Below are 20,660 nucleotides of genomic sequence, written 5' to 3'. Positions count from 1 at the left end.
ATAGATGAGCATGCAAAATAGTTATCAATAAAATATGATGCTAATATTAGAGAAATTAACAGATTTAAAAAATCAAAGTTTTAAAATTAAAATGATAATCTTAAATTAAATTGATATTAAAATATTTTAAAAAATATTCAAAAATGATAGTATTTATGAATTTTTAAATTTATATATATTTTAAATGTTCTATTAATCTATAAATATTTTTATAAAATATCAAAAAGAATATGAAGATTTATAATAATAATAATAATAATAATATTTCTGAAATTTTAATAAAAAAATAGTCTAAAAACAGCAAGATATTTTTCAAAGTCAATAATATTCTCAATTGGTTTAGACTTTAAGAAATAAAAATATGTTTACAAATTTGAGGATTTCTTGAATTTTGTGGTGTGTGTACATGTGAATTTTGGGAAATATGTTGGTGTACTAGTTATAAATGTGTTTTCAAATTTTGAGATCAATCATTAAATTAGATCAAAATGTGTGAAGGTTTTTGTGGGTTGAGGTCTCAAAAATTGGAGCTTGAAGGTCAATGAGTGTTTCTAAGATCTTTAGCAATTTATCAATTGGATTAAAGTAAAAATAATTTATATGAATACTAGACTAAATTTTCAATGTTTAGGTAAAATTTGAGAGCAATTCAACAATTCAAAAACGAGATATTAATACTAGAAGTTTAGTATTCAGGTTGAAGTAGGAGGCCATCAAGTATCCAATTTGATTATCTTGTATTTCTCTCAATTAGTAAGTGCAAAAAATTTCATCTTTCTTGTGCTTGTTCCTAACTAAACTATTAAGAAGTATACAAATTTTGAATTGATATCAACAATTCGATCATTAATTGTTGAGGTTCCAATTTGTTATAGGGTTTGGTTTAGAGTTTGTCTATGGTTTGGTTAGGGCTTAAGTTTTGGTCTTGGATTTGGTTAGGATTAGGATTTTCTTGTAATTTGGTTTAGAACTTAACTAGAAGTTGATTAATATTTGTTTAGGATTTTATTAGGATTTCATTAGGATTTGATATAAGATTGGATTAAGGTTCAATTAGGATTTTAATTAGGATTTTACTTAGGATTTGATTACAATTCAATCAGGGTTTTAATTTGGATTACATTAGAGTTTTAATTAGGATTACATTAAGATTTTATTTTTAGTATTTATTTATGATTCTTTATTATTTTTTTAATAGTTTTTATTTCTAATATTTCTTTAAAATTATCATTATTTCTTTAAAGGTTTATTTTTATATTTCTTTAAGATTAGTTTGGAATTTCTTTGTGTTTCTTGTCTAACTTCTTTTAAATTTATTTTGGATTGGTCAAAGTTTAATGAGGATTATTAAAGTCTATTTGTTATTTAAGATTCTATTAGACTTGGTAGGATTGTTCTTGCATTTCTACTTACCTTCCACAATTAGGCATCCAGTGCATTTTTAAGCAAGAACACATGTAATACGACAATGCATAGATGGAATTAAAATAAATTATGGCCAATGCTTCCAAAGAAAGACTATTTATATGTATAGATTGTGAGATAATAAGTTACTTCCAAATTGGAAGAAATTAGATTGTAATTGATATTTTTTTTTGTAATGATTCCTTTTTAAGTCTTTTTAGTTTTTCTAAAAGTATGTGCATGGCAAGTACAATAGTGCACGCATTGCTTTTAACATCTTCTTAGTTTTGTAGGAAGTATAAGCATGACAAGCAAAACAATGTTGTAATTGAGTAAAGATACAAAATATTGCATTTACTCCCTATACAATTAAGTCTATGTCCAAAACTTATAATTTTTAATGTTTTAGATTTTATATTATTTTTATAGTGTAAATGTTTTGGAAATTCATCACACTTAAATTTTAGTTTTTCATTAAAAAACAATGCATGTGTTGGTTGTTTTCAATTTTTTTTAAAAAAATAATCATAATTATATTAATTTTGTTTTTTTAGATTAGATAAAGAATTATTGGATTGTCAAAGTTAACAATGATAGGTAAAAGAATTAATGGTGTACATAACAATTAACAAGACTTAAGGTTTTAATACAAAAAAAATATAAAGATAGATATATATATATATATATATATATATACCAATAATTTTTAAATAGTGATAGCAAAGTTAGCATAGCTTGGAGTTTTTCACAAGTTATTGATGACAAGTCCTAATCTTTTTGAAAGAAGTATAATAATATGCACAACAAATACAATTTAACCTAATTGTTAGAAGTTAAATGTTAGTTGAAAGGAGCATAAAATTATCAAAAATAAAATTAAAAATAAATACAGTTTATATTAGAGATTTTTAAAAATCAACCTCAATGACCTGTAAAAAATTACCATTTATCAATCATGATTGTATACGCAATTCTGTTTAATAATTTAAAAATAATCTTGCATAAAACATTGTACTATTAACTAGGTGCACTTAAGAATCAACCTAAATATCAAAAATTAGACTATAAAAACTAAATTTAATTCTCCTCATGTAAACAAACTACCATCCAAATACCTAAAAAAATAAGCTATTTTTGACAAATTGATTAAGAACCAATTAATATTCTGCATATTATTGAAGACAATGCAAATCGTATCAGATCGAGCAAGCTTTTGAATGAATAAAGTCTTGAAGAGCATGTAACGCAACAATTTTTGGGCTCATGAAATGTCATCCATATATAACTATTGAGAATACTGACAATATTGTACATGTTAAATGATACTAAGAATCCGCCTCTCACAACTGTGCAGTACCTACCATATCAAGGAATTACAATTCCCACAAATGTTCTAATTTTAGCTACTTGGTTTACCCTTTTCACTGACCATCATCTATGTTTCTAAGTTCTGAACTATTTAGTTTACAGGAGGAAGGCATATAGCAATCAGAAAATTGTCAAACAAAAGAAGCAATCTGCACCCTCAAGGATAAATTTGAATTGTTTACAAAAGATTCATCTTAGTGTACAGTAAATTTATCTGGCTTGGACCATCGCTGGCGTAGCTAGTATGGGTTGTGCTCTTCTCAGTTCCGACGGTCCATTTTCTTTGCGGCTTAGATCTCTCTTGACAAGAAAAGCTGGTAGATCTGAATCAAGATTATATCTACCTTCATATCCAGTTTCTTTTTCCCAAGCTGGGTCGATGGGAGGTAAATTATACTGATCAGCTTTTAATGCTAGCTGAAAGACTGGCAACTGAGGTGTGGCAACAGGTAATCTGCAGCAAATCATTCTCATTCATTAAGTGAAAGCCAGCGGTAACTCGCAATCATGGCAATCATACAAGACTAGAAGAAAATAGAACCGAGCACTTCCGAAAGAGCTACGATTCATAGCAACAAGAAAGAAACAAAAGAGTGGAGTTATTGCTTACATTTCTTTGTGGTACTTTTCTTTAAAAAGCCGAGCTCTAACCAACACGTCCCTGGGAATCTTCTCCGATAGATACTTAATGGCACCCCAAGATGGAGGCACTCTACATTGCACAAGAGAAAATATTATGTCCCAAATATCAAACCCAATATCTGAGTGATTCCTCATGTTCAAAGTACGTGCAGATAAGCTTCAACTAGGAAGGGTTGATGAAAACATGTAACATCAAGGACTGCACGAATGATCAAAGCAGAAGCGGAGTTATACATACTTGGTCATGGGCTCTGCATTGCCAAATTCAACTTTAATTCTCTGACTCTCTTTCAAGAAGGTTTCCGCAGCTCTTAGGCAGGTAATGGCTTGGGCATGCATATTGTCTTCATAACCCTCATCCAGAATAAGTCCATGGAAGTAATACGCCCCAACCTTGGCTTCAGAAAGCTTCCAGTTGACGAATAATAGATATTTTTCTCTCCGCCCATCTGCCAGTGGTGCGCATACAAGCTTCTCACTGACCTGTAACGACGTAATATAGAGAAATATTATTTATCCATGCAAAGTGCGATCCGTTGGTATTGCAGTGTACATAAATCAAATAAAGCACCGAAAAAAGATGAAAAAAAGAATGTATATTCTATACGCTAAAACCACACTTAATCGAACAAATCTAATGTATACTCTTGAGAGGCTTCAATCCTGTTGGAACTAATATAAAAAGAGATTGTAGAAAAAAACCAAGAGCGGTTTTCATGTATTGAATAATAATGAACTTCTGCCTACCTATTCAAAGATTAATGATAGAATACAAACCTCTTCCCAGACTTTCACATGCTCACATGCTATTCTTCGCTTCACAGCCAGAGATGCTTTTACATTGTCCACTGCAAATCCCAGCTGCAACTCTATACCCTGCACAATGAATAACATATCTAATACATCTGAGTTCGAGAACTAGTAAATAATGTACAGCTCATATTGAAGCAAGATTAGCAATTTTCCACTTAAACAAGAACTCTCTGGAGTAAATCAGTTGAAAACAGCTTACGTGGCCCAAAGCTTGATTTTCTATAGCTCTAAGCATTGACTCTGTCAGAGCAGCAGGTAATTTTTCTCTGCACGAGGAAACATGCAACCAACATTTAAATTACAATCCCCAACTAACCGTTTAATAAAGAATTGGCGAACAAGGTCAAAATTCGTAACAAGCAATGGAGCGAGGGTCAGCAAACGCTGAAAATCCATCTGAAAGAAGCATCTGGATATGCAAACTCCCACTCCAAAACACTTGTATATCGTCCTTATGCCCAAATTAGTCAGTCACAGTATACTTATTTGTATTTAATTTGACCCATGTGAAAAGAAAGAAAAAGAAAAAGAAAAATAAAATCTGAAAGAAAAATAAAAGCAGGAAAATTTGTGCAGTTCAGTATCCAAGGTAACCAAGTCTTACTTGACATCTTCAGGGGTATTGGGTAGCACAGCACGCAAGGCACACTCAAGATATGACGCAGCTTTCAGTAATAACTCAATAGCATTTCTCTTGCTGTCTGATATATCCAACTTTTCATGTTAGATATTAAACTAAAGCACATAGTCGATTTTCAGAAGCAAGCTGCAGGATGTGTATAACTCGATACTAGTGCCTGTGCAAAATATAACCTTGTTTAAAACTTGAAATCTTGTGAATTTGTATATTTGTAAAGATATGTAGTGATTTGTTGTACATTGTCTTCCTAAGATTGCAAGATGGCCTATTTTCATGTTTTTTTTTAAAAAATGTTCTACAAACTCATAATGCTATAGACAAACTCATTATCTTTAATTGTTGCACCTCCGAGCAGACTGTTGTTGAATTCAAAGGAAAGATAAGTAGCAAAGTCAAGAACTAATTTGTTTGTTGTTTATTTAGGCTAAAAACATTGTTATCCAATAGAAAATAAAAATAATTAGCATTGTCTAAGATTATGGACCTACTCCATTAGACCAAATGGAATAGCCAACATTTAATCTGTTGCATACACTGCCAAGATACGTAACATCTTCCCAATCCTAACAAAAGATGCCAGTGAATTAGGCAATAGAGCCGTTACCATGAAAGAGATGGTAAAGCTAATAGGAGTTTCAATGAAATACACTGCACCAAGAAAAGCTAGTAGACAAGTGTCGCTCGAAACATAAAAGATTTAGTGCACAGCAGAGCAAATACCTTCAGTGACTTTGGGACTATAACCCTCTGCAGGTGGTCTTGGTGTAAGGCATGTATTAGCTTCTTGCAGTGCCAGAACCCCCAGCAGATGAAGTACCGATAGCAACTCATAATAAACACTTCCCATAGAAGTTTCCTGTCAATAAAGATCTTCAGTTGTCAGCCTTTACTACAATCATTAGTAGCCGTTACTAATTGAAAGTTGGAAGCATGACAAGTGAATTGCACATCGTGACAACCAAAGACGCATGCACATTTTACTCTAGCAGATTTACAAGGTTGACCAGTACATGAGACTGAATCAGGTGATGGTATTATTATCTAAGAAAGCCTGTAACTGGACAAGATGATGATTACCAACCTTGTTCTCATCTTCCACGTTGGTCCATTCAAAAAACAATCCTGAAGTCAACTTCTCTCCTGTGACAAGAAACCGCATCAAGTCGTAAGTGCAAAAAGCTCTCACTCACTTCTACATTCCAACCTAATCATTCACAGACATGCCAACAAAAGCAAAACAGCTATGGCTGACGAAATTGCCTAAATACTCTCTTACAACCTACTTCAACTGTGGAAAAACTGTAAGTTGTTTCAGCGCAGCTAAAGCCTCTCCGTGCTCATTACAGTTTTGCATTGCCATAATCTACCTTCCAGGACCTATACAATGTACCTTTGACGCCTTCAAATTTGCAAACGAAATTGATGTTGCTTGGTCACAACAAAATATGACACAATCACAACCGGTGGGGTTTAAGACACAGTTCTCATTATAAATCCGAAAAATAAAATGGAGACTTTTGTAGACCTCGAGTAGTGCCCACCTTTAGTCATGAAACCCAAGAGCACAGGAAGATAGTTTACTAGTGCCTTTTCCAAATGGACGGCGGCAGGAGTATCTGCATGTGATCCATAATTCAAGGATATTACAAACCAAATTGGAAGGGTCAAAGAGCCATCGACTCAAGTTCACCATACAAGACCTTGTTATCTGTCTGAATCATCTTTCACCCACCTTTAATCCCAGCCTGTTCATTACGAATCTAATTCGGAAAAGCTGAAAACAGCCCCTCGTGTTCTCAATTGCACGCCTGATTATTGTTGAATTGTCAACGCAGTTCGACAATAACCCCTAAAAGGCCCTATTCGAAAATTAAGACAGCATAGCACATCATTTTCTTGAGGAATTAAAATATATTTAAAAGTATAACAGGTGTCAGATCTTAACAATTTGTCGATGTTGGAAAGAGCCTGTAGTGTTCACAAGGTAAAGCATTCTCTAGCTAGAGATATACAATACCTTGTTGATGTGGCCTACGAAACCTTCTTGATTTAGAGGCTGGCGTGTACTTCCCCAAAGCAATAAGAACCTGAGATCGCAGCTGCTGTAACCGCGATAGCAAGTCCGCTGATATAGATCCATGCAAGGTCCCTTTCAGATCTACGTATTTGGGTGCTCGGAAGCCCGGGACATAGATATAAACCTCACCGCCCACACTGACACTAACAGATGGCGTTGGACCTGTATCATATAAAGCTTCTGAAGACAGGATGCATCCCATGGTGCTGCAGAACCACATTTTTTAACTAATCGTTAGCATGGTATACATCAACCACAAAAGTACAATTGTAATTGTTACTCATCATGAAGAATCAAATCACAAGGCTTTCATACTGATCAAATTGAATCAAATCCTTTCGCCCTAAAATGTTGAGAAAACGCGAGATTGAGCTTCTTTCAAATTACCAGTTCGCTTGTAACTAATCCTGAAAACATATTCACATATGCTTTGCAGGATTAGCAGTGTTCCAGCGTAGGATTGCTACAATAACGAAGTAAACCTAAAATTCTATACATACACTTCTCAACCCATTCGTGAATTTAACACGCTTGCTTACTTTAGCTCGCCCAATCAACTTCGAGTTTCTTCCGAATATAAATTCGAAAACATAATCAAAACCTACAAAAGAAAGACAGCAAGAAAGACAAACGTCTGAGCTTCCTGTTACGCAGAACAAGAAACACTATCTCTCAGAGGTGCTCTCAGAGGGAGCCCTCTAAGACATTTCAGTGGCTTTGCTCCACACGCAGAGCGCCTGCTTGCGCAAAGAACAATTCTTTCTTATCTACCAGTCAAAGGATAAGGGGCAAGAAATTCACATAATCTACTTAATCATCAGATCTGAAACACCCCCCCCCCCCCATGAGTAATCCAAAAAAAATCGAAAGAAGGATAAATTTTTTACATAAAAAAAATACGCTACCTCCCATAGACGCCAAGATTCGTTCCACAGATCCCAACCTTACACACACACACACACACACACACACACACACACACCGTGAACCACCACACGACAGAAAAGCAACACAACACACGATTCAGCGAATGTCCACTGCAGTCACGACCCACCACAACTCTACCCTGACACTCGCTGGGGTCAAGAAGGCCAGCCAAGGAGAACGATCGATCGGGCAGAACCAGATCTCATCAAGCTAAGAAGGCAGCAAACAAACCAATCCACATTACTTCTCACGAACACGACAACCTCTCTCTCACGTACCCGACGCAACACACGGGCTAAGATTGTGGCACCTCAAAAGCGAGAGAGCGAGATGCGGCGATCGAGAGTAACACGAAGCTGGTAGAGGGCAAGGAGTGCAAGCAAGCAAGCAAATAAGGAAGGAGGGGTAGCCTGCTGTTGCAACAACAACAACTACTACAAAGGAGGAAGAGAAAGAAAAAGGGGATGGATCCCTGCTGCAAGGCACCCTGCTTCTTCTTCTCCTTCTTCTTTCTCTTCTTTGGTCGCCTGCCTGCCTGCCTGCCCGCCCTGCAGCTTAAGCTCCCCCACCAGGGAAGGGGAGACAATTATCAACCCAAATTGCTCTTCTGATTGATTGATTGAGTTTATTATGTTAGCGAGCGAGCGATCGAGCGAGCTCTGCCTCCTCCTCCTCCTCTTCCTCCTCCTCTGCGCCTCGCCTCGCATCGCATCGCATTGCGTGTGGGAAGGGACTCCAAATTTGCCCTCTCCCTCCCTCCCTCCCTCCCTCCTCGCATCGCATCGCATCGCATCGCGTGAGTGTGTGCGTGCTTGTTCAGCTGACCTCGCTGCGACGCTTCGCAACACCCGAGGCCTCCTCGCCATTTCCAAGGGGGCCTGGTGTTCTTGAAAATTCTAATCTTGTGGGGAAATGGGGTAATTAGGACTCTGCGTTGCCCTAATGGGCGTCCCTTTCTGGGATCAACTTTCTCCGACACGGCACTGCTGAGTTGAGTAATGCGTTTGTATTTCCTATATTTTTCTTATTTTTCTTATTTTTAAAAAAAAATGTATTTGTAGTTGGAATGTTATAATAATAAAATTAAGACATACGTATTGGTGACCTTCTCAATTCCAATGGTAATTTCTATCTATAAACGTCTATGTAGTTTTTTATTTTTTACTTTTTTCACAACTGCTTCTTATCTAAAATAATAAATGATTGAATAAATGTTTATTTTTCTGTTTTTCTATTTTTCTCACAACAGATGTATTTTTCACACATATTTACTACATGTCAAAAACCCATTTAATGTAAATTACCCATGTATCATTAGGATAAAAGAAACTGATTAATTTTATAAAAGTCGACATCTTAGCCAACAAAAACAAGTAATGTATGATATAACAAAATTCTAACTTGAACAACAAAATTGTCTTTACACAGATGTATACTTACTTATACCATACAATAAAAATTGATGACTTTAAAAAAATTACTATTTGTTACCAATAGTACAAATTTATAAATCATTTTATAGTCTTGTAATTGTTATAACCATAAAAAGTATTGATGCCTTTATTCTTTAGATATGTTCTATCTACATCTCTTATTTTTTGCATATTAGCATTGAGTGTTGTCATGTGGTCAAACTATCAAAAGATATGCTTAGGTTTGTTTGAAAATGCAAACATGTGAATGCAAGCATCACATCACATGTACATACAAATAATATATATTTTGAGATTGTATACTTAATATTGTAATTACAAGTAAGATTTTTTTTTGACCACCTTCAAGTATTTGGTGGTTTTATAAAGTACATAAATAATGATAACCAAGGTTGCATATGCTTCAATCTAATTACACAAAGATAGAATTATTGAAATTTATATATATATATATATATATATATATATGTATAAACTTTAGCTTTATTTTGTTGTGCATACTTACATAAATTTATGATAGAGAGTGTGACTTGTGGACTCCACCTAATGCTCCAACTAAGAAAAAGGTAGAATTGCAGGTTTGATAGAAACTAAGTGGACATTGAATTTGAACTTGTACAACAAAATAATTCTTTGCACAACATAGGCTTGCAAAATAATGCACTTGAAGGATTGAGGCACATCACTAGAGAAAACAAATCCAAAGTAGATAATCTAATGTTAAGAATCATGTGACAAGGGCACAATTCCATGGGTGTGATGGATGACTTGGGGTCTTATACACCCTTGTTACGTTTTCTTTGAAAAAGAATGCAATGGGGAGCGGAAGGATGGTTTAAGATATAATTGTTTTAGACCATTCCGAAGCGTCGCGCAACGATCCTGGCTGGCGGGCCGAGACGCCTTCGTAGCTCAGTGGTAGAGCGTCAGTCTTGTAAACTGAAGGTCCGGTGTTCGATCCACCGTGGAGGCAGTCTCTCACCAGGTCATAATCGTAGTTTCACCGAATAGAATTGTAACAAAATATTCTCTATTTTGCGACTCTGGGCACTGCATCTCAATAATCTCGTAATCTGCAATCAATCAATCAATCTATCTTGCAAACAATCAAACATGCCAAAGCAATACACCCACTCCAGTTGCCAATTCTCAACTACCCATGTTCCTGGAGTTCAGAGGGATTTTTATGTACCAGGGACACGTTCAATCCCCTAAACTACTTTGCAGGTGCAGTTCACACTCCTTTCGTGCTCTCGATCTGGCCATGTGCTTACTTACTTACCCCTGCAACTGCAACCATCATTGCTCCAATTTATATCTATATATATATATATATATAAAAATGCACATGTGGGCATCCTTCGCAACCAAAATGAGATACTTTGCATACCACTCATTAGTGCCAGGACTCAGCTCTTCCCATTGTGTGTGTGTGTGTTGTTTTTTGTCAACAATATTTTATCTCCTGGTACGTACACATGGTATGAAGATACAGACAACTGCACATCCCGTACAACTTCCATGAATGAATGGCCCCTCCCATTGCACTTACAGAACATCGTATTTCTGATGGAAGGTTATATTGATAATTTCTTCCATGGCGAAACGGGGTTTTTAACGGTGCCACAAAAGCCGCCATGGCTCTGAAATGTTTCTACGCAGGTGCTGTGTTGTTCTTCTTCTTCTTTGTTACAATTGTTGTTGTTGTGCTCAGTTATTAGGATCTGCTAATGGATTAAGGGGTGTGTATAAGAGTTGTTACTATCGTTGTTTGTGTTCTGTGGTAGGAAAGGTGTCACTGGGTATTTTAGTTTTCTTTTCTTTTTCATTCTTCTGTTTAAAATTTTAAAATTTGACATCTGCATGTGAAAAGACTATTAACATGAGAAATTCAAATTTTTGAAAGGCATTGGATTGTGGAATTTGGAGAGGGAGCTAAAATAAAGTGTTGTTATTTGATGTTTTCCCGAGCAAATTTTATTAGAACAAGTTTACTGACGTTGATCTTTGTAACAAGACATGATGTACTCAAGTTGGGTTAAATAATTGTAATTCTATATTTTGTAGTATGCAAAGATTGTTATGTATAAGGCGTTTTCTTCTCTAATTGCTCCAAAAATATTTGTCTTAAAATATTTGTCTTAAAATATTTGGCTAAAATATTATCAAATCAAATTTTTAAGGTAAAATCTAGTGGTTTGAAGAACATGTTATTTTTAGATCTATTCAAAGAATTAATATTTGTTGATTTTGTTGATGGTATTTTTTAAATTACAACATTTGCATTAATAACTTTATAAATTTCTTCAAAGTTATATATATCATAAAATGCATTATATTGAACATTAGAAGATTGGTTGAAATTATTATTATTTAGTGATTTAATGAAAGATTGGTTGAAATTATTATTATTTAGTGATTTAATGAAAGATTGGTTGAAATTATTATTATTTAGTGATTTAATGAAAGATTGGTTGAAATTATTATTATTTAGTGATTTAATGAAAGATTGGTTGAAATTATTATTATTTAGTGATTTAATGAAAGATTGGTTGAAATTATTATTATTTAGTGATTTAATGAAAGATTGGTTGAAATTATTATTATTTAGTGATTTAATGAAAGATTGGTTGAAATTATTATTATTTAGTGATTTAATGAAAGATTGGTTGAAATTATTATTATTTAGTGATTTAATGAAAGATTGGTTGAAATTATTATTATTTAGTGATTTAATGAAAGATTGGTTGAAATTATTATTATTTAGTGATTTAATGAAAGATTGGTTGAAATTATTATTATTTAGTGATTTAATGAAAGATTGGTTTTATAATTGATGAATTTTTTAATTATTTATTTCAATAAAATTTGAAGGCTCTAATAAATATAATTAAATATAAAAATACATAAATAAATTTTAAAATTTTAAAATTTTAGTAAATATATTATACTATCAAATATCTAATATATCTATTACTAATATGATATATATATTAGATACTAATGTCAAGTATAATTATCTAATATTTTTATACTTGATATTAGTAATAAAATATATATATATATATATATATATATGATGTAGTTTCTTATACAAAATTATAATAATTTACTCATATTTTCTAATACATGAAGAAGTTTTATAATTCTTATTGAAGATAAAATTTTGACATATACTATACAGAAGAATCTTTCTACAAAGATGCAAATGCTTTGAATCTTTTCAAGGTTCAACACAAGATTTAAGTTTGTCAATTGAGAATTCAAACAATATTTGCAATATGTGCAAAAACAATGACATTATTTTTCTCCCATATTGCCAATGTTTAAGAAGTTTGTAACATATCGTTTCAGATTATTATTTTTTTGATGAGTTGATGGATTCTAGATAGGCTAGTTTTATTATAGTTTGGAAGAAAAGACAAGTTTACACAAACAATTCCTTCACAAAACCCAAAAAAACATAATAAAAAAGTAATTTTACTTATATTTTTTCATAACATCATTTATCAAGAATTATCTTGCACTAGTCAAGTCCATTCGACCAAGTTAAAATTGTTATGAAATTTCTTTGCAGAGCCATATCTAAATTGCAGGGGTTGCACCAAATATGCTGATTTAGAAACTCGAAAACTGTAACTGGAACGAATGATTAAAGTTATTACTGAGATCTAGAGGAGTGTGCACACCTTGTCATGGTTCGGTGTGTTTTGGATCAGGACTTGTTGCGGTTGTTGTGAAAAGAAATGAGGTTTCCAGCTGCTAGATCCATTCAGAAATGAAGACAGTCCGTTTGAAGGAAATCACGATCGGTTGTTGCATGGTGAAAAAGAGAAGCTAATTCATGCATCGATTCGAAGTGAAGGGACCCACAAAACTCGTCTTTGAAAACAGTACACTCTCCTCTCTGCCACTACGTGATTCTGTGTGAAGATTTTGGCTGGACGTTGTTGTTTCATCCGTGGTGCAATGGTACAAGTTCCTGTCGCTGCCATGGGAGTGGCAGCGCCAGAAATCCGTCTACCTTACTAGCTACAAATTTACAATGTACAAAAGGAAACGGATCGATTTCCCACTTCGAACTTCCTCGCGCAGCGATGAGGTATCGCATGCTCATGTCATTATAGGTGCTATCGATCGCTTCTCATAAGGACTGAAGCGTGTTTCCCCTTGGTGTACGTCGTCGATGATAGTCCTGCTTTGGTTCAACTGCTTCATATTTGCATCGTGTCTAGTCGTTGTCTTTTCGGTGACGGAGAGCTGAAATCCAGCGGCACCTTGCTCTCGCACCGCGGACACTTGGGGTCGCTCTTGTTCAGCATCACGTACATGATGCACCGCGTACATGCACCCATTACAAGAGAGCCAGTCCCAAACGTCGCATCTTTGCTACTCTCCGCTTCACAAGCCCTGTCGAGTCAAAGAATCACACGTTCAGTTCCCATGTCATGCTCCCACTTTACCCTTAAAACCTTTACATCGATCAGAGGCATGCGGAGTCAAGTGATCAGAGGGAAAGCGAGTTTACTCTAGATCTGACACAAAGGCGTGAGATGTCTCCATTTGAGTTGACGTGGCGCGAGTGCCGAGAGATCTAGAGTATGTTGAGCTTGCGCTGCTGGTGGAAGGGGAGTAAGACCAGGAAGGATCCGAGCGAACCGAGGTAAGAGAGGAGGTGGAGGAGGAGGATCCCATGTGCTTTGGATCGAAGACAACCGTCGTCATCTCTCGTTTCCCCAGGGCCTTCTCTGTCCTCTTCAGAGCCCTCTCCACCATTTCCACGGTACAAACGCTAAATTTCAGGTCGTGCGGACGTGAGGGAGAGTTGCAGACAGCAGAGAGGTTCAAGTTCAGCTCCAGCTTGGATTCCTCCTCGTCGGAAGAATCAGGGAAAGGTACCGCTCTGGGACTGCCGCCCATCTTGTTGAGACTGACTGTGCTATAGCAGTCGGGCTGCATGTTCCACCGCTGCTTACCAGCGGAGAATGCGAGCAATTGCGAGGGTTGTCTGTTACGAGCATCTCCCGAGGACTCCGGTGATGTAGAAGCTCTCATACGCTCTTCTCGGAGAATTTCCGATTTCTTGCTGCTGAGAAACTCGTGCGCCAGAGGTGATGGTACAGATGTATCGACAGCCAAGGCCGCTTGCTGTTGGTGCTTTCGTGGATCCTCGTTTGTTCTCGTGCCCGTGCTCTTGTTCACAAGGTAAAGCTCTCCTGTCTGCACATAAGATGCTGTTCAATGAAAAAGCGGGCTCACTCAATCAAAGCACCATGACTATGGAACTACAAACCATCGACTGTTTTCGCAATAGCTCATGCACCAACATTCTTAGGTGTTCGGAGACAGCAATCAAATATAACTATCCGAGGAAGGAAGTTTTTCCGTGAATAAAAGATGTAGCCCCCTTCACGAGGACCACTAATGCTCACGAAAACAAAACTCCACACAAATTCGTGATTTAATTTTTCCCAAGATAAGCCCAAGATCCTACAATCAATGACCCTTTTCCAAGACCCAAATGAGTAAAGCTTTAAGGGGTGCCCTGTGCAACTTTATTCCTCTTAAGACCTAAGGAAGAACGTGGTCTTAATCTCAACCCCAATGAATCTGTCAAGGCATAACTAGAACACCATCGACTGTTTTGTCACCTCTTTCTTTCCATGATTTGAAATTGAACAGCTGCAAGATCACAAAAGATCCCAGACACACCAGAAATCGAAACTCCGCAGATAAGGTTATGGCAATACAACCATCTGAATTCCAGCGAAAATTCTCGTTAATTCGCTCCACAAGACCGTCGGAAAATGCGAGATGAACACCGAGCAAGCATGCTAACAAAAAGTTACAGAGGTTTGAGGCTATTGTTGGGTGCTGGCGAAGTGTACCTTCAGGTCGAGGCACTTCTCCCAGCCAGAGGGGAGAGGGTGATCGGGGTCGAGTTCCAGAAACTCAGGCGAGAAGAAGTTGCACTTCGATCCCGCCCCAAGAGATGAAGGCGAAGATGGAAACGCGGCGTCAGTGACGAGCAAGTCCAGCGTCACTTCCGACCGCTTCGATTCAGACGTCGTGGCCGAGGCACAACCAGACTGGCCCATCATCAGTTGCATCAATCTCTCTGTATCCGCGCCCCACGCGTGCTTCTTGCTCAACAACACCGGGCTACTGCCCAACTCTGCACCTCTCCATGCCATCTCCATTGCTACAGCCATCCGCTGTCCTCTCAAAACAGTGTGACAAACTCCCCCACTGTGCCGATCCCAATCCTGCCAACTGCAATTTCGGTCCGACTAACTACGAGAAAATCCCTCCCCTCTACTACAACAACGTCTAGCTGAAACCTGTGAGCCACCTAGACAGAAATCTGCAAGACAACAACCTCTAATGAACACCAACTTCTCACCAACTCTTCATATCCCCGACAGCGGAGAAGAAACTCTCCGACGAGACTTGAGAAACAAACAAACTAACTAAGCTAGAATTGGTTGAAAATCCTTCATGGAAACAATGGCAGTCATGAGCAGCCAGAAACTGTAGAGGAAAGTGGGTAGAGCCAGATGACGGCGAGGTGTGACATGGGATGCTAGTTTGACTATCTGGGGGGACTCGCCGGGCAGCAGTCTTCCCCGCCCCTTGAAGATAGAAATAAATAAAAAAACAGGATTGGTGTTGTCTTAGATGCAGTGGGGCGGGGTCGCCGATCAACTCGGGGCTGAATATCTGTGGCCATCATAAATGAGGATAGAGAGGAAGCTCAAATGCTGGTGGGAAGTGAAAAAAAAAAGATATTGTCCCGAATCCTGCTCTTGTACTCCTTCCATGGTTTCGCTTAAGTCTGTGCACGATGTCTAAACCGGTGAAGTTGTTGTTACTTCAACCGAGACCGATACGGCGTCAACGTAAATCTCGACGTCGAAAACCGCGGTGAAAGTAGTAATCACCATCACCAACACCACCACCACCTTGCGGCTTCTCATTGTTAACGGAGCAAAGCGAAAATGAACTTACAAACGTTGTGAATGGACTACACCTGCCAGTGGTCGGCTCAATCTCGCCTTCCACTGCAGTCCCAGCGAGATTATTGTATATAAAACAAGGCGGAGTGTGTGCATTTAATTCCAGCTCCGTGAACTGCAACCGTGCTTATTGAAAAATCTCCCCGAAGCTGGATCCTTGCAAACCCATTACAAGCCACACCCCCTTCCAAGACAAGACAATAAAATAATAATAATAAAAAAAGGAGGGAAAAAAAGGAAAAATCAAAATCAAAATAGAAATAAATATACAAATAAATAAAATGAAGACGGAAAGAGCTTGGGGGGGGGGGTTGTTGACACTTGAAATCCCTCAACCTCCCACACACACAAGTGATGCAGAAAAGGACGGTTCGACAAGAAACTGACAGTGTCGAAGAACTTGCGGCAGCCAAGTACTTGCGAAATCCCACACACACACACACACATCAGCCCTCGCTCCGTGTCCATGCATCATCAAAACATCCCATCCGAGCTTGCACTGCAAATCGATGCGGCTGATTTTGATCATCTTCTCACCCCTGTTGCTGCTGCTGCTGCTTCACCCCAAAAACACAACAACAAAAACACTGCCATTGTGGTGAGCTAGTTTTCTTCTAGAAAACTCAGTTCTGTACAGAGTAGTTGGCTGCTGTGGAAGCAAGAGGACCCCACCTGAGAATTTCATGCTCATTCTGGGCGAGTCCATCGTGCAAGGGACACGAAGAACAAACTACCCTCCGAAACAGCGAGCTGAGTGTTTGTGTCGATTTGTTTACTTAGTTCAAAAATTTGGACATGTACAAAAAGAATATTGGGTGTGTTTGATTCTTTTGGTAGCCCAAGAGTGACAAAAGGGTTTTTTTTTTTCTTTTTTTTTTCTTTTTTTTTTTTTTTCTTTTTTTTTTTTTTGTTGTTGTTGAAAATGTAGTGTGTTATTTGAGATACTATGTTATTTGTGGAAGAAAACTAATTGTGTCATTTCAACATTATTTGTGTTGATCTTTAGTGCCTCATGAGTAATAAGATTCATTCTTTCTTACAAAGAGTATGAGCCTTTATTGGCACATGTTATGTACGTAGATTATTCTTGTAACACTTACTCAAAGAAGAAGAGTTTTGTTTGCCTCCTAATTGGTGCTTGACTATTATCATGAGAGGCACAATTTTATATACTATCATTTTATGAATGATAGTATACAAAATCTTGTCTTTTATTTTTTTTTTCTTTTTTTTCTCTTTTTTTTTTAATATTTCATAGCTAACTTTATGGTTAGTTTGGCAGAATTTATGACACAAAGATGTGTTGTTTTGTGTCTTTCAATGTTCTAATCTTAATGAATTTTACTTGTAAAGTCATAGAGAGGAAAATTAAATTTGATTTTTTATATTTATTTTTATATTAAGCTTATTGTATAATATTAAGCTATACTTCCTATTTCTTTAAGGTTTAGATTTAAGATTAAAAATTAAAATAAATTATGTCTTTAGAATACTAAAAAATAAAAATAAACATTTATTCAATCATTTAGTATATATATTTTTGATTTGTATAAGTTTAAAAACTAGTCAAATAACAATACATTCTTCAAAAGCATCATATATTTTGGTTAGAATTACAAAATACTAATAGAATTAATTTCCACAATATCTAAACAATAATTGTCTCTAAAAAAGAATAAGGATTCATATTATGATACCCATGTGGATTTGAAATTGATTCTTTGAATAAACTTCTTTCCAAATCAATAAATAAAAAGAATAAATATTCATATTTATACTTATACGTATTTAATTTTTGAGTGTTATATTTATAAAATTTTATGGAATTTGATTCAACCATTTATTTACTCATAATTGTTGTCACTAGCTTGGGTTGTCTATATTCTCAAAATACATGCCCATGCACTATTGTATAGAAAAAAAATAATCTAAGGTGTTAAAATGAATTCTTATCAAAATATATATATATATATATATATATATATATAATATTATTTACCAAAGTTGGATTTTTTTTTTATATCTGCACAAAGTAGTTGGATGGTAGAAGTCACCTGAACAAAGTCCTTTGGATTCCTAAGTGACAAATGCTCCCAATGGGGAACACGTTCCCATGATTCGTTCACCTCATTAGAACAAGTTTCCACACCCACCATATTGTATGTCTGACTTAATTCAATTAAATTTTGATTAAATTTTCATGAGAAATTGTTTTGTAAGATATCTTCCACGTATGGGACTCTGGTTGGTAGTGACCTTTTGTTTTGTTCCCTTGACCAGCAAAGTTTTCAACCTCACATTCAATAGAAGAAAAGTCTTTTCTTCATTAATGATAGAACTGCTTCTACTGTACTTCAATATTTCCAATGTAGGAATAAATTTATTGAATTTTTTTAGCGTACTGAATTGAATGTTGTTTGATTAGTGGAAATTGTTAGGGGTCTTTATATTTAGGGGAGAAGATAAGAGGTCACATTTCTACATGAATGTATATATATATATATATATATATATAATTTAAAAACTCTTCTCTCTTTATTCTATGTACAAATGCAAAACTTCTAATAGAAAGTTTTTTTTTCCCTTTTTTTTTCTTTTTTCTTTTTTCTTTTACACAATTACTTTTAAAGTAGGGTTTAAGATATAAAAATATCCTCAGTAAATGCATAAATACTTTTTTTTAATGTTATATGTGTATGTGTTTTTCAAATACATCACTTTAATGTTGAACTTATTTAAGTATCCACTACAACCACTGCAATAAATTTGAGTATCAAACTCGACTTTTGGTACATTATTGTACAATCATGGTTCTTTGACAAAAATTTGATTTATGAAACATTGGGTTCATGCATTTAAGATTATTGTAAATACAAATTTTAAATAGTAAAAAAATATTCACTAAAAAAACCATATAATGATTACAAACTATAAATAGTGTTGCAACAAAAACTAAAAAAATATTTATTATTTTCTGTTTAGAAGTGGTTACTTAATACATGTTTACATATTCAAACATGGTTCACAACTCTTGTGATAATAATAAAATTTATGTTAATATACATGTTTAAAAAATACAAAGCCTTTCAAATATGAATTTGTAAGCCTACAAAGAATAGTAACTAAAAATACTTGTATATATATATGAAAAAATTACAGACGAGATTTAAGTGAAAAGGTAGAATACAATGTGGGAATAATTTCACTATATATATATATATATATATATATATATATCACCCAAATAAATAATATCATTAGAAAAATCACAATAAATGCACAGCAAACTTTCAATGTTGCCAAAGAACTGTTCTAACGCTTTGTTTGCCAGATCCAAAATCAAACTATTCTGTGCCACATCACTCGTCCAACATGTCTTGACAAATGAATGTCCTGCAAGTTGCACTTTCATTTCAAATGTTAAATTTGCTTTTCAGCCCCAATTGGCCTCAAAATAGGGGCTCTTGGTGGGGGTAGATAAGAGATGTGATAGACGAACCTAACAAGATGGTTGTATTTATATGGGTCATCAATTGGCTCCATTGATGAGAGAGGCATGTGGGGTCTTAAAGAATTTATTCCAAGTTGACCATTCATTCTCATAGTTTTAATGTCCATCAAGCAAGTTGCTATCCAATTTCATGTGCTTGCCCTCTCATTCTCCATCGAACACTATATATGTGTGTGTGTATATATATATATATATATATATCAAACCATTGTCTCCATCATAGCCATGACCGTATTTACAAAGTTTATATTATAATGCACACATTTAATGCACTCCATTTTCATTACAACCACTATGGAGTGTATCACACATAATCAAAGAAATAAATATGTAAATATATATATATATATAGAGAGAGAGAGAGAGGACAAAGAATTGCTTTCATTTAAATATTGAACATATGTAACAAAATTACAACTCAGACTACCCTAATGTATGTTATGATTTTTAATATGTGTTATCATATATAATCATCAACATTGACATTTAGTACACTTCTCTTGTGTTGAATATACTTGACAAATATATTTATAAAATACATAAAAAATAAATTTGTAATTGTTTATTTTATTAAGTAAATTATAGTTTACTATTTGTGTTGTATGATTCATAAACATGCAAGATTTACATAAGACTTTTTATGGACATCTTCTATAAAGTGTTGCTCATAATAATGATGTTACACAATAAATACAATAATAATTAAAACTCCAAATTATGCAACTATCATCAAAACTTAAATGTCCTAGGCTCCTTGTAATCTTCTTAATATAATGATTTCTTGACGCATAATTAAATTATACAAGAAGCAAAATATGCCTATGATGTG

At 35.2% G+C, this 20,660-nt stretch overlaps 3 protein-coding genes and 1 non-coding gene across 5 annotated transcripts; 1 reads left to right on the top strand and 3 right to left on the bottom strand.

Moving 5' to 3' along the window:
• Positions 1 to 2,656: 2,656 nt before the first annotated feature.
• Positions 2,657 to 7,793, bottom strand: LOC112282906 (uncharacterized). Of its 2 annotated transcripts, XM_090250274.1 has the most exons (11): positions 7,484 to 7,793; positions 6,885 to 7,150; positions 6,409 to 6,483; positions 5,949 to 6,007; positions 5,588 to 5,723; positions 4,832 to 4,928; positions 4,427 to 4,493; positions 4,192 to 4,290; positions 3,653 to 3,897; positions 3,383 to 3,484; positions 2,657 to 3,226 (listed from the first exon to the last, which is right to left on the bottom strand). In XM_090250274.1, exons 2-11 carry the CDS (start codon positions 7,144 to 7,146, stop codon positions 2,983 to 2,985), a joined length of 1,386 nt encoding a protein of 461 aa, XP_090106400.1. In that variant the 5' UTR covers positions 7,147 to 7,150; positions 7,484 to 7,793; the 3' UTR covers positions 2,657 to 2,982. The 2 variants fall into 2 exon arrangements, with proteins under 2 accessions (XP_090106400.1, XP_024376838.2); XM_024521070.3 differs by having other exon boundaries at positions 6,885 to 7,793.
• Positions 7,033 to 10,114, bottom strand: LOC149989232 (uncharacterized). Its single transcript, XM_090250275.1, has 2 exons — positions 7,832 to 10,114; positions 7,033 to 7,545 (listed from the first exon to the last, which is right to left on the bottom strand). Exon 1 carries the CDS (start codon positions 8,735 to 8,737, stop codon positions 8,306 to 8,308), a length of 432 nt encoding a protein of 143 aa, XP_090106401.1. The 5' UTR covers positions 8,738 to 10,114; the 3' UTR covers positions 7,033 to 7,545; positions 7,832 to 8,305.
• Positions 10,115 to 10,205: 91 nt separating this feature from the next.
• Positions 10,206 to 10,277, top strand: TRNAT-UGU (transfer RNA threonine (anticodon UGU)). The gene has a single exon. It is a non-coding gene; the product is annotated as a tRNA-Thr (tRNA).
• Positions 10,278 to 13,125: 2,848 nt separating this feature from the next.
• LOC112282207 (uncharacterized) lies at positions 13,126 to 15,766 on the bottom strand. Its single transcript, XM_024519571.3, has 3 exons — positions 15,193 to 15,766; positions 13,833 to 14,524; positions 13,126 to 13,714 (listed from the first exon to the last, which is right to left on the bottom strand). The coding sequence occupies exons 1-3, from the start codon at positions 15,514 to 15,516 to the stop codon at positions 13,519 to 13,521; spliced, it is 1,212 nt and encodes a 403-aa protein (XP_024375339.1). The 5' UTR covers positions 15,517 to 15,766; the 3' UTR covers positions 13,126 to 13,518.
• Positions 15,767 to 20,660: the final 4,894 nt, after the last annotated feature.

This window comes from Physcomitrium patens, chromosome 5 (assembly GCF_059467195.1).
Source record: "Physcomitrium patens ecotype Gransden chromosome 5, ASM5946719v1, whole genome shotgun sequence".
NCBI lineage: Eukaryota > Viridiplantae > Streptophyta > Bryopsida > Funariales > Funariaceae > Physcomitrium > Physcomitrium patens.
Note: the sequence above shows the minus strand (reverse complement) of the source record. Positions and strands in the feature narration are given on the sequence as shown.